Source organism: Echiichthys vipera (genome assembly GCF_963691815.1).
Source record: "Echiichthys vipera genome assembly, chromosome: X".
NCBI lineage: Eukaryota > Metazoa > Chordata > Actinopteri > Perciformes > Trachinidae > Echiichthys > Echiichthys vipera.
In genome coordinates this window covers 28,745,867-28,759,521 of record NC_139825.1, presented here as the reverse complement: position 1 = coordinate 28,759,521, position 13,655 = coordinate 28,745,867, and the positions used below count along the sequence as shown (strand labels likewise).

Sequence of the window (13,655 nt, the reverse complement as noted above, 5' to 3'; positions counted from 1 at the left end):
AAAAAAGTGCTCAATTATTACAATTCTAAATAATTTAATGCAGTTTAACCAAGTGTTTTAGTCAGTACACAGATCAGCTACATATTTCACATTGACAGTTCTTTCAAGTAAAGTCATATTTTCCCAATAAGCTTTATCTGCCTAGGTCTGGGAAATGTTCTAGAAAGCTATTGGAAAATACGAACACATAAAAGAAAGCATATATACATTTTTTATTCATATTGCAGCTTCCTACTGTCTGATTGTATCTGCAAGTCAACTACACATTACATATGAAGTGTGTATGTCTGTTTTAGTGTGTATATAGATGTGCAGTATTTGTCTGTGAACCACACAGCACACATCCTGCGTGCATGGTTGTGTTATATGGGATAAAACAGTATTAAGCAGCTGATGGGAGCTCAGTGTCTGAATGGTTGCATTAACTCGGTAATCCTGAGGGGAGAGGGGCAGTCGGGGCAGCCGCTCTCATCTCCTCTGCTGCACAACAGCATAAAGCAGTGTTTTGTGTGTTTTGAGTCCACAACAAAGCATCCTATGGTGCTAAGGAGTCAGTCCGTTAGACCGTCACCACAAGAAGTATCTTTATTCAAGTCCAGGAAAAAGTAGTAACCTGTGCTGTTTATGCCCACCTCGGCTATCATGAAGTGCATTTGTTAGTACTGACTCTATAAATGAGGGGAGTAGAATTGCACTGCCACCAAGTGGTGAAAGTTTTTTTCTGAAATAAAATCAGTTGGATGAGAGATGAGTTTTTGGCCACAAGGTGTTCCCATTAGACAACCTGCAGCCACTGTGAAGTCTGACTGAGACCGTCTGTAAGTACTGTAGTGGAAAAAGAGAGACATGATTCTTCACTGCTTGGCTTTTCTGCAATTGATGAGTGATTTGTCATCTGTTAAACACAGTCTGCCTTTTAGTATATGCAAATTAAACATTGAACAGCAAGTTGCACAAGGTAGAGATTGAATAAAAAAGGCAACATTTTGGTGCGATCTCATCTGTTAAACACATCGTGCCAGAAGAGTAAGTGAGGAGTGGGAATAGATTAACCTATTTCCATGTAAACTGGTTGATGGAGTGTGTTTGGATCAGAATAATCAGGCTAATGAAGGTACCTGGGGACTCGGCTCTATCAGAAATCTGCATGCTGTCCTCTCTATCCTGCTAGCGATTGCATCAAACTCTGTAATTATTTACCGTGAAAGGATATGAAAAATGATTAATCAAGGAAATCTGACTGATTAAATCTTCAAAGGCGGCACTGAAAGAGCAAGAGCTAACGTGTGAGCTGATGTGGCCCGTGCTTTTATCCTTGAGGTGGAAAAAAATTAAGAAAAAAAACAAGACAGTGCTCCCCAGGACTGCTGGCACCCAGGGCAGAAAAGGAGCCAAAGACATTGTAGGAAAACAACACAACTGGCACCAGTTGAAGTAAAACTCTTATTTGAGTTCAATAGTATTGTTTGGTAAATTTCACTAAAGCCTTTACAGATAATCAAACAGTTGATTCTGATGGTGGGCCGTTATACAAATGTGTATTAGTTGCATTATAAAAGAACTTGTTGAATTCCGCACAAAATTAAATATATGTACAGCGGAGCCACAGGCTACCAGTTAAAATGGAGTCAACAACCTCCTACGTAAGTTTAACTGTCAACTAACGTCCCTACAAGAGAAAAAAATTATTGCAGTACCCATTTTCAAAAAAAAAAAAATGTGGGCAATGCCAGTGGTGGATGTTTAATCATGTAGCCTTCTGTATTCCAGTTAACAGTACATTTGCGGTACTTTTTACACTTACCTATACTTATCTGACTAGCTACTAGTTACTCAATTATTTTGGAGAAGACCGTCAAGTGATGCATTAATTACAGTGTCCAACAGTTGGCCTTGTTCGACCTCTTGAGGACCGAAATCCCCGGCCTCAATGTATAAAGTGTCCTATTACTCAGGGACTGATAATGATCTGAGACAAACGCCAAACCAAGCAAAGAAAGTATGTGAAGAGAGAGCCATAAAAATGTAACTGCATCGTTGCGGCTAACAGTAGTTCTAATTAGCCGGTTGAATGAGTTGTAGCGTCAGTCCAAACAGCTCCACGTTGAGGGGAATGGAGCCATACATAAACACTGATGAGCCATTTGTAGATCAGAGAAAGAGGAACGCAACATCCTGCATTTCTCTGCTGGATGTTATGGTGAGTGTTCTTGTTGAAATTTTATTGCAGAGAGAGAGAGACACAGAAAAGAGAGAGAAGAGCAATCCTGAGGACAAGGAATCAGCGTGTGTGTGTGTGTGTGTGTGTGTGTGTGTGTGTGTGTGTGTGTGTGTGTGTTACTGTATCCCCCTGGTGAAATGTGCTTACTGCTCCAGTTTGCTGTCCTTCCCCACTGTCTCTTAACCTGACCCCTACGTGGAATGTCACCAGAAGGCGTGTGTGTGTGTGTGTGTGTGTGTGTGTGTGTGTGTGTGTGTGTGTGTGTGTGTGTGTGTGTGTGTGTGTCTGTGTGTGTGCGTGTGCGTGTGCGTGTGCGTGTGCGTGTGTGTGTGTGTGAGTGTGTGTGTGTGTGCGTGTGCGTGTGCGTGTGCGTGTGCGTGTGCGTGTGCGTGTGTGTGTGTGTGTCCGTGTGTGTGTGTGTGTGTGTGTGTGTGTGTGTGTGTGTGTGTGTGTGTGTGTGTCCATATTTATGCAGATTAAATAAAATTGTAGGTGTCTGCCTCAAATTACATCGGGATATGAGTTTACATCTCTCTCACAGTGGGACTGTGCCAAGCATAACGGGACGGTGCCATTACTGCTTTTAGTGCTAGTGCTTTTTTTCTAAAACAGCCTCTCTCATTTACTCAAGAGCACTTCACATGCTGAATGCCATTAAACTGTTCATATAGCTTAGAGGCTGTGCTTAACCCCACATTTATCCATAGTCTGTAGGGTGAGTTGTAAAATGCACAAGGGAGAGTAGAGGTTCGTCAAAGGCCTTTTAGCATATCAGAATTAGACTGACATTTACTCGACATTGCGCCATGCGTCAGTCTCACCTCAGGCTTCTCCTCCTGCTCCTCCACCTAATACTCTCCTGCGTCCCTGAAACAACACCTGCAAGCACATTTTTGATATCCAATCTGAATTTACACTTACTAACCGTCAGCGGAGTGGGATCGACACGCTGGCAAACAGGAGCCCGACAGTATCATGTTTGTAAATTTCATGTGACTGTGTTCATCTCACAGCCATCTACATTTGAATTTCATCATCCCAGCTATTCCAGCACTTCATTTTCAGTGTTTCATTGGATGACAGATTGAACTGTGTAATGAGTAACTGAGAGGCTGAGGCTGTTTTGGACTTGCAGTGGATCAGCGTTTTGAAGAAGGCCACCTACTGTAAAAAAGCTACCTCCTGATGTTTGATGCTTTTCATTTTGGTTTCAACCGCAGTGTGAGGCTGATGAAGAGTCAGAGAAATATGAATGAGTGCATTTACTGTAATCAGATTAAAGCGCTCAATAAAAGAGTTTCCAATTAACCTCAGTGTAAAAATCTGCTTGATCGCCTGGTTGCCTAGAGGAAACAGCAACAGAAAAAGGAAAATGTAACATTAAAGGGCTTTATGATGGTCTATAAAGAGCGGGCAGTATTTATAATATCCTCCATCATATGTTATTTAAAGCTGCACTAACCAATATTTTTGTTTTAACCATGGATCCAATGACTTTGTGTAATGCAAGAGGGGTCACTCATAGTGGAAAATCCTTGGATAATTATCACCCAAGTCTGCAGAGAGTTTTATGTTACAAGTGACCTGAATCTGTATATTTCACTCATATGTGACCCATATCTGATTTGGTTTTGACAGTGTGGACAGCACAAGTCACATTCAATCTGACATTTTCAAACCAGAATAAGGCCACTTTTAAATGTGGTGCTGAATCAGATACGTATCAGATTGTTTTTTAATATGACCACAATCTGAACAGCCAGGTCTCATTTAATGCGACTTTGACGTCATTCTGACTCTGCACTGTTTTGTTAATGAATGACAAATAAAGTTGATTGAAAAAAAAGTGTGTTGCCGTGTTCGCTTCCGTAAACACCGTTATGGCGTGATGTCCTCAATGATCAACTGCGCATGCGGGTCACTTCAGGAGCGTGAGCTGTTCACACAGCATCCGTAGACTGGCAACATTTAAAGATGTAACGTGAACAGCAAAACAAAATGTCGGAACTTAGCAATAAATCGGAATTGTGCATTAAGACCTGCAGTGTGAACGTAACCTTTGTGTCTTTCAGCTCACTGTTTTGATGGTACGGCGTCAAAATTGTATGCTTTCATTGCCTCTCACCAGGCCAATGTTTTTAGTTGAAAAAATTATAAAAGCTATAATAAACCTAGTGTACATTACTCACCGGGAACAAAACAGCAGAAAGACACAGTTAGTGAATGGCTGGTGAACATAGTGGTGGAGCGGTTAGCAACTAAAGAGCCAAATATTTCCCACAGGAGATTGTCAAGAACAAATACGGAGCTAATAGAAAGTGAACATTGGACTTCAAATGAATGCTAATGTTGCTCAGATGTGTAAATGTGTTCAACTGTAGATAGACTGTATGACTGTTGACACACTTTCAACAACAACTTCATAATGTAATAAGTCGTCGTAAGGGGCCACATCAGGCATTGGTGTAAGGTGAACTGGTAACACTAGACCTAGAATTTCCCCGGATAGGAAGTTTTTTCTCGTTCAGACAGTCCGAGAGCAGAGGCTGCGATGTGCCTGTTGGACAGGGCGACGGTGTAAAACCCTCCAAGGCTTCGCACATTTGTTCCACCAAAAGCTGGATTTCCTTATCAATGACTGAGAAGGAGATGTTGTTGTTCCTGACTCCCTTTTATACACGGTATCATCATAATATTATCCTTATAAAGGTTGGTGGACTGTGAAAACACTAGAGACAATGATGCAGATAACTCCAGGACATTATTGTTATATCCCTGACAAAGTGTGGTATTTAATACATTAATCAAAATGTTCCCAATAAACCAAAACCAAAAAAATCATGTTATCCAAACCTAATTTCTAATGTGCTTCTGCATTGGTGACTTTCTAGAACACCTTAATCAGGGTATCTGCTGTTTTCAGAAAGTCAAATTTAAGACGTATTAAGACCTTTTTAATGCCACCTTGACTGAAATTTTTAGACCGAAAGCACTATAAATATAGTATATGGTTTTGGGATTCCGCTATCTGACAATGTTTTGCACACAATGCATCTGGCGTCATCTATGTTGCGAGCCAACTTCGAAAACGGACGTCGTGCAGCCAACTCTCAATAAATTTGACTGACCCATAATCGCAGACTATCTAGCAAGCATGCATATAACTATTTATATCAGCAGCTAGTAAGAAAGTAGCTCTACACCTACTTCTCGGAAAGTCCCACGAGAAAGAGAAACATTTTATATAATTTAAGACCTTTGAGTAATGTAATGAAGACCAGCATATAACATTTTAATTAATTTAAGACATTTTAAGGCCTTCATTTTAGATATATGAATTTAAGTCTTTTCAAGACTTTTTTAAGGACACCTGGTTAATAACTCAAGTTCTGCTACCTGTATCATGAAATAACTTTGCTGTCTCCTGCATCCCCCGCTGCTACTTTTTATCCTCTTCACTTTATGATCTGACACATTTGCAGAATCAAAACACCAGATGGTAGGCCAAGATATGATTCCCCCCTCAGATTTAAAGCAGTTTTACGCCATAGTTTGGGTGTTTGTGTGACTAAGGCACATTTAGTCTATTATTTATAAGAGCCGTTTAACATATTGGAGAAAGAAACTGGTGGGCAGAGCAATTGATGTGGGAACCCATTTCCAATCAATAAAAGAAACAGCATATCTGTCTGCAGGACATCTGTTTCCTCCGCCACTCATATTTCCCCTTGCTTCACCGTGTCAACATTTTCTTCCTCTCCTTCATCATGTCCCTCAAGTTTCAACGGCTTGCCACCCTCCTCCTTCTCCCCACAACAACACACACTCCAGTCCTTGTTTCGTCTGATCTGCCATCCGTCGCTTGGTCCCCCTCCTCTCTGTCCTGCCCCTCCTGTTCCTCACACACTCTCTCTCTGCCTGTATCGCCCTCCTTCCACAGTTGTCCTCACATATTAGGTTCCCCCCGTCCTAAGAGGCAGAATTAGCCTCTGGAATCTCATGCACTTGTTTCCTTCACTCCGGGGAAAGAGGTGAGAGGTGTAACCCCCCCCCCCCCCCCCCCCCCCAAAAAAAAAAAAAAACCCAGAGAATATACAGAGAAACACAGAGAGGGATTAAAAGGAATCTGAAAAGAGGAAGACACTGTAAGGAAGATGAAGAAGCCTGCTGTTTGATGCAGCTACACTGTGGGCACGCGGCTGTCTGTGCCGAGCATTTTCCTCTCCACTCTCCAGCTGACTGGTGCTGGGACTGCGCTCATGTCACTCAGTGCTACTCCCTTCACAGTAATTTGAGCTTATTTATTCCACCAAAAGAGGACCTCTGTCTGTATTACTTTATACTTGCTGACACACTGACCTTTGGACTCTCTACCGGACGAAGGATCAGAATCAGAACAGAGGCGACCAATGTGGGGCTCAGGTAAGATCATCTACTGAGCAATGCAAAACCACCCATAACTCTTAGCATTCCTCCTTTGATCACGTTAAAATGTGCCGAGAGGTGGAAAAGCCAGGATCCCCTCATTATTGCAATATTCTGAGCAGAAATGAAGAGCGAGTGACATGAGGCTTTAAAGGTTTTTCTCTTTGATGAAAGGTAGTAGACAGTCTCTCACAAACGTTAGCATACACAGTCAGACAAGAGTTTAGACCTGGTCTGACCCCCGACCTTTCACGTATACATAATCGGTATGATGCAGGGGAGGAATGATGGAGGGAGGGAGGGAGAAGGAGGGAAAGGAGAGTGAGCTTAGGCTTAAATAAAGAGGGCACTCTGTGCACTTCATCAGCATCACAGCAGGATGGAAGAGTTTGGCTGACGCAGGAGAAATTATTATTATCAATATGTGATAAAGTGCAAGAAGTTTCCTGTTTTATAAGCTAAAGCTAGTCGTGTGCGTATCCACAAAACATCAGAGTGATAGGTGACATAGCCATACAAAACCAAAGCCAAACAAGACCGCAAGGACCAATTTTGCCCGAAGAAGAGTTGGTTTACAGATCGCTAATAATATTAAAGGGAGTTGTGATTTCGGTGTGTGGATACTCCTGATTGCAAGATTCAAACAATTAACAAGTGTGATCTTAAATTGTTTTGACACCATTTTGTGTTTCTGCATGTTGATTAGTTAAAGGTCCTTTGACTAAAGTACACTGAACCTTCACCAGGTCATGTGGAAATGTGTCTGGACTTAAAAAGGAAGCAAATTAAGTAGAATTAAAGGAAAGCATTGGATGTCAAGATTAGATCTACTAATTATCAGAGGCAGTCGCATATGGTAAAGTGATTGTAACCCTGATTGTAATCTGAATAAAAAAGATTTTTTTCCAAGGTCAAGAGTAAACGCTGATTTTTCATATCACTTTAAACTCATGGATGTATTAAGAGTATACAGCGTTCGAGGTGGAGCCCCATTCATTCCTATGAAAGCTGCTCAGTGGCGCATGAAGCCAAAAAAGATCAATACAATAATGATCAGTGCTATTTCTGTTAACTTGAATGGGGATTAAATTATTTAATCGTGTGGCTCTTCTAGACTTTCCAAATGTTATCGGACCAAATTAATCAAAGTCTGATATTAACACGAGTCATCTCACAGGGGTTGCGGCGCTAAAAAATAAAAAAGTATCCACGGATTTACAGAAACTCGTTTGCCAAGTAAGTCAATGGGAAGTCTTTTTGGAGCCAATGGCATCACGTGACCGACACAGAAGTTGCACGCCCACCGTTAGGTCACTATATCAAATTGAATTCAAAGTTAAATAGTTTTTTAATTTGTAATCAAGAAGAGTGTATGTTGTTCATGATATGCAGCTGAGCTCATACGGTTTTTATTCAAAGTTTATTTTGTCATGACAAATTGACAACAATATTTACAAATGTTCAGGAACATAAAGTGTGTTTTTAAAGAGTTTTAGCTGCATACTAAGCCGTGACCAACAAAACACGTTGTTATGTACGTGTGCCAGTGAACACAATTTGACTCCGTAGTGCATTATTAAGTGTTACTTGTGCATGCAGGATGGAAAATGGCAGAAAGTTATTTGAAAAAATTTGAAACATTGCTGTCATCACTTCATTTTTGTCTGTTTGGACACTTCAACTTAAAGTGGCTGATTTAACACAGTACTTTAGGTTGTTTAATCAGTGTTACACATGAAATTAAGACTTCATTAAATGTTGGCAGGCCTCCTCAGGACTCACCGCTAACGATCAAGGCTAAAATTAGAGTTCAACAAGCCTGTCGACACATTTATGGCCTCCTGGGCCAGAATGCGAGAATAATAGGATGGTTGAGGTCAGACACACTCACACACACACAATCCTTCTGGCTGCCCTGCACACTACTTACAACCCTGATGCAAACTTCATTATATCTATACTTTTCTTTGCAAAAGAAAAGTACAGTTTTGTGTGATAAGAAAAATGAACTGTATATACTCTACCAGAGATGTTTGGACATCCCAGAAAAGTTGACAGAAAAGGTCTAGTGTCAAGGGCTAGTAAGTCGGCATGAAGGAAATATTTTTTGTCACACTACTATTACTACAAAACCTTTAAATGATTTTCTATAAATCTACGGCAATATAAATAAAAGACTAATTTAAATCCTAATAAAAACCTTGTATTATCCAATACTAGCCAATGCCCCCACATCCAAAGAGGCATGCAAAGTAACTCGACTGTGTGATTACTACAATCACATTTTTGACCAATTAACATTATTACAAAAGTGTTATACTAAATGAAATAAAGTTCCCTATTTTGTGTGTCTAGGACTTTTTTTTGTTTTACCTAGTGAGTATTGTTTTTTATACTAGTATTGTATTTCTAGTATTGTACATTCTTGTAACCGACAATTTTTCTTCACAACACCTGTACACGACTGCCAGTTGGCTACCCACTGAGCAATGCTAAGAATAACTTTGAATGGCTGAACCTGACTCCTGCAATAAAGGCTTTTTACCATAACTTTGACAAGGCTCCTGCCCCGACGCATAATGACATGAAGTTTCCCATATATTTGAATGGTAAAAGCTTAAATTAAGCGTTCCCTATTCTATCAATCTGGCATCTTTCGAACCTAACAGAGTTTTTTTTCTCTCTCTGAGAACCAGAAAAGTGTTTTAAAGCTACAACACACAGGCAGGATGGTGTGTCACCCGAGTCCTGTGGTCCGGTTTCAGTTTCCAATGGTGACATCCATTAAAGTCATGCTGTAACTGCCCCTTCATCCTCAGACAGCCACATTAGCACCTGGCCCATTGGTCACAACAATACACCTACCTGCATTATTCAGTCTGACTCTACTAATGAGGAAACCTTATCTATCTCTCTCTCTCTCTCTCTCGCACACACACACACACACACACACACACACACACACACACACACACACACACACACACACACACACACACACACACACACACATACACACAGGCTGAAACTCAGCACTGTTCGTATTTATTTGTTATAAATTATGTAGAAATGGATCACTTCATGTTGTTTAAAGCTGGAGGTCAGCTTATCTTGTGGTAAATAGTTTGAAGTCTTGAATCTACATCAGCTTTGAATACATTGAGTAAAGTCCTAAGTACTAACTAGGCAAGCTTAGTATTGAGTTAATTCAGCACTCTCTGCCTGTCAAACAGCTGTTTGCAAGCTCCTTCATCCTCCTGCTCTATCACATCTTCCACATTTCGTCACCTTACACTTTCCTCCTCAGTCAGTCTGTGTTAACCTCAATCTCCCCCCACCTCCCATGCTTCATCGAGTCTCACGAGCCGTCTGTCTCCCTTGCACCTCTGTGTCTGCTTTTCTTTTCACTCTGTTCAAACAGTAGCGAGCAGCTACAGTGTGAACTTGGTCAGCATTTTCAAAATCTATCACCAAACACGCCAACAAACAGGTAGAAAGGGAGACCAGAGCAGATAGATGGAGAGGATGTTGTGAGGGCAGACATGTTTCAGATGCCATCGGTGTGAGTATGGAGTGAGACAAGGAGAGACAGACAGAGAGAGAGAGAGAAAGAAGAGAGAGAGACAGAGAGCGAGAGAGAGAGAGAGAGAGAGAGAGAGAGAGAGAGAGAGAGAGAGAGAGAGAGAGAGAGAGAGAGAGAGAGAGAGAGAGAGAGAGATCGTCAATTGTAAACAACAGAAAAAGGGTGACAGTGGGAGAGGGAGAGCAGAATCGACAGCAGCATTATCACTCTGCCTCCTCATTCAAACACCCCAAGAAAATGCTCAGCACCGACTGCCCTCATTGGCCAAGCCTCCGGCCAATCACGGCTCAGGAATGCAAGGTGCCTTTAGGTTATACCCAACCCCAAAATATGAGAGTGTAAGAGAGGGAGAGGGAGAGAGAGAGAGGGAGAGAGAGAGAGAGAGAGAGAGAGAGAGAGAGAGAGAGAGAGAGAGAGAGAGAGAGAGAGAGAGAGAAGAGAGAGAGAGAGAGAGAGAGAGAGAGAGAGAGAGAGAGAGTCACGCTGTGGTGCAGAGGTTCCTCTAGTGAGGCAGGGCTCCATCTCAGCTGTATTCTCTGGTGTTCCTGCTGTTGGAGTGAATATATAACAGTGAATAAATTACAGGCTTCCTTGCAGTAGACTGAGTGCGTGTTGGGTTGCAGTCGGGCTGCTGCTGTGCTCTTTTTCTGGCAACAGCTGGCTGAACAAGAGACGTGCGCACAGATCTGAGGAAAAAGCATCTCATGTGGACAAGGGGGATGCAGGAGACACAGCGCAGGGATGCAAAGTGAGAGTTGTGGTGTTGGGACGTCTTTTTTTGTCTCGCATTGAGTTTTGAGAGCCAGAGAGGTGGACACTTAAGGTTTAAGTCAAGTTAGCGTCTGATCAAAGGAGACAGGAGTCGAGCGAGAAGATAACGTGGGAGCGAGAAGTTGACAGTGGACTTGTACAGGATGATCTTGGGTAAGCATCATCAAAAAAGCTTTTCTCTCTATTTGCTCCTTTTAACCTGATTGATTTGTTGTGTTGCAGTTATATTCTCTGCCAAGTAGATCACTCATCTGAGGAACAAACTTTTGGCTGCGTGTGCTGCTGCCTTCAACTTTCAATGCTTCTTAGATGATGTGTTAACTTTGTCATTATTAGAAAAAGAAAAAGGCCAGTCTGTGATGGAAGGATTGTCCTCTTTGGAAAATCCGTAGGATGGTGTGAGCAGGGATCCTTGTTGTTCCTGTTCTTGTGACGTTCCCAACAAAACTTCATTCTCATTCATTTGTGTGTATATGAATCCTGTTATAATCTCGGTTATTCATATACACATATGCACATGGCTGTCTTTAGACTGTCCGTCACGTTTGCACATCCACAAAATGGCCTTGAAATAAATATAAAAAAAGACAAAAAAGGTGAAAAGGTCACATGCTTGTATAGTGGAGCTTCCCTGAAAATAACTTTAAGAGGTTCAGCGCACTGACCCAAACCTGTTAGTTCAAATATATTAAAATAAATGATGTAACAACATTCACCTTGACTTGACTTCAGAGTACTCAGAGATTATTTTACATATATAGTTTGTGAAAAAGCATTTCTTTTCTTTAGTTTTTTTGTGTTGCTGTTAATCACTGCAGAATATTACAAAAGTAGCTGATCAATGTGTTCAGATGAATTAAATGAAATACATAAAGGGACATCATTTCAGAAGTTGCCCAATAACATGCACAGTACTGTACTGAAAACTGAAATGCAGAGTCTTTATATAAATTAGTTTTATATAAGTGACAGAGACATAAACTGTAGACTTTAGACATTTACATTTTCAGTTTCGACATTTTATCTTGTCAGTTCATCAATATTAATGCTTGCTTCTAGTCTTTGCTTCTAAATTGATTAACTACAATGCCCTTGTTCCTTGTACGTGTGTGTGTTAACTAAATATTTGACTACTTTATTTTCTTTGCTTGCTCTTACTCCTGCTTGAGTCTTCCTGTGATCTGAGCGAGCTCATGGTAATCCCTCCCCCGAGCTGAAGTTTTAAATCTGTATGCCTTAGACGCTTAACACACTGACACAAGATCACAACAACATGGGGCAATTGAGTTTTATGAACTGTATTAGTTTTCTTTCACTGAGATAGAGATGTAAGTCCAGAGACCGAAAATAGTGTCAGTGAAAGGCGATGACAGCGACAGTGTTGACCACTACGTCTACTGCCAGCACTATCTAATTACTGTATTTCTTTAATGAAAGGTGAAATTCAAACATGTCGACACAATCAGCAGAAATGTGTGTGAAATGTGCTAAAGCAGGCTCATCTCCCTCAATGCAGAGCAGCGTGGAAGGCAGTTTTGTAACTTAGAGATTTTCATGTTGAATATTTCAGACTCAGAGGTTTGAGGTCTTTATTTATTTAAAATGGGCCAAGGCTTCCTCCAGTCTGACGCAAAGACCTCACTCAGCACTCTCAAAAAGTGTTCGCAGCTTGCATCACTGTTCACTCAAACAACATGAAGTAATCCACACACACAAAATCTCCCCAGTCATCAATGTCCTCCGAAAGAATCTTCCCTGATAAATTACATGACCCTTGAATGAAGGCAGTGCAGTGAGGGGTGAAGAAGAGTATTGACATTAAACATTAAACAAACGGGCTGGATGAAATCTTCTATCCTGATATAGATAATTTCATATCTCAATAACAATATATATATAAATATGAATATGAAAATATTAATTTAATATGTAACAAATAAAAAATATATTTTCAATTTTTTTTTTAAGAACTTTGAACTTACGAAATAATTACATCCACCACATTTTCTGAAAATGTGGACTTAGTACCTGCTGGTTATTAACCATTTAGATGTCATTGTGTATCACAATATGGCTAGGATTTCATCACTATACGATTCCATCGAAAGACGATATTTTATTACCATATCAAATTATCAGTCTGTATGTTTGACTGTTATATGTCATATGGTCAAATAACTAAGATCTCTAGTTACAGTACTTATACCATATATACTTTCATTCAAGATTCAATATTCAAGAAATCTTGCATGAAAGTCTTTGTCATTTTTTCAAATGAAATAAAACAACTTTAGCCCAGTAGCCCACCGGGTGAAGCAGGCACCCCATAAACAGAGGCTAAGTCCTCGCTGCAGCAGCCAGGGTTCAACTGTGACCTGTTGCCCTTTGCTGCATGTCTCTTTCTCGCTCTCTCCCCCGATTCCTGTCAACCTTCAGCTGTACTAAGAGATAAAGCCATAAAAGGTAAAAAGAATAAAATAAAACAACCTGTTTAACTTTTATCTGACATGACCTCAAGTGACCATCTGACTCCTTTGATGATTGTAGAGGAGCAAGACATATGCCTTGTATTAGCAACCCATGACCTCTTATGGAAGAGCTTGGGGTAGATGCATGGGCAAACAAGGCATGTTGGACAAAGGACACATTTTCCAT

The 13,655-nt window shown here is 40.8% G+C and overlaps 1 protein-coding gene across 2 annotated transcripts in view; it reads left to right on the top strand.

Annotated features, from left to right (window-relative positions):
* The first annotated feature begins 6,506 nt into the window (after positions 1–6,506).
* LOC310965243 (zinc finger protein 385A-like) overlaps positions 6,507–13,655 on the top strand; it is a 29,388-nt gene continuing 22,239 nt past the window's right edge. The window contains exon 1 of one of the 2 annotated variants that reach the window (XM_083938742.1): positions 6,507–6,643. In XM_083938742.1, the coding sequence (XP_083794868.1) occupies positions 6,631–6,643 (13 nt within the window). In that variant the 5' untranslated portion in view covers positions 6,507–6,630. Of the gene's footprint in view, positions 6,644–10,930; positions 11,154–13,655 lie in introns of those variants that run through there. The other variant, XM_083938743.1, reaches the window with a different exon arrangement.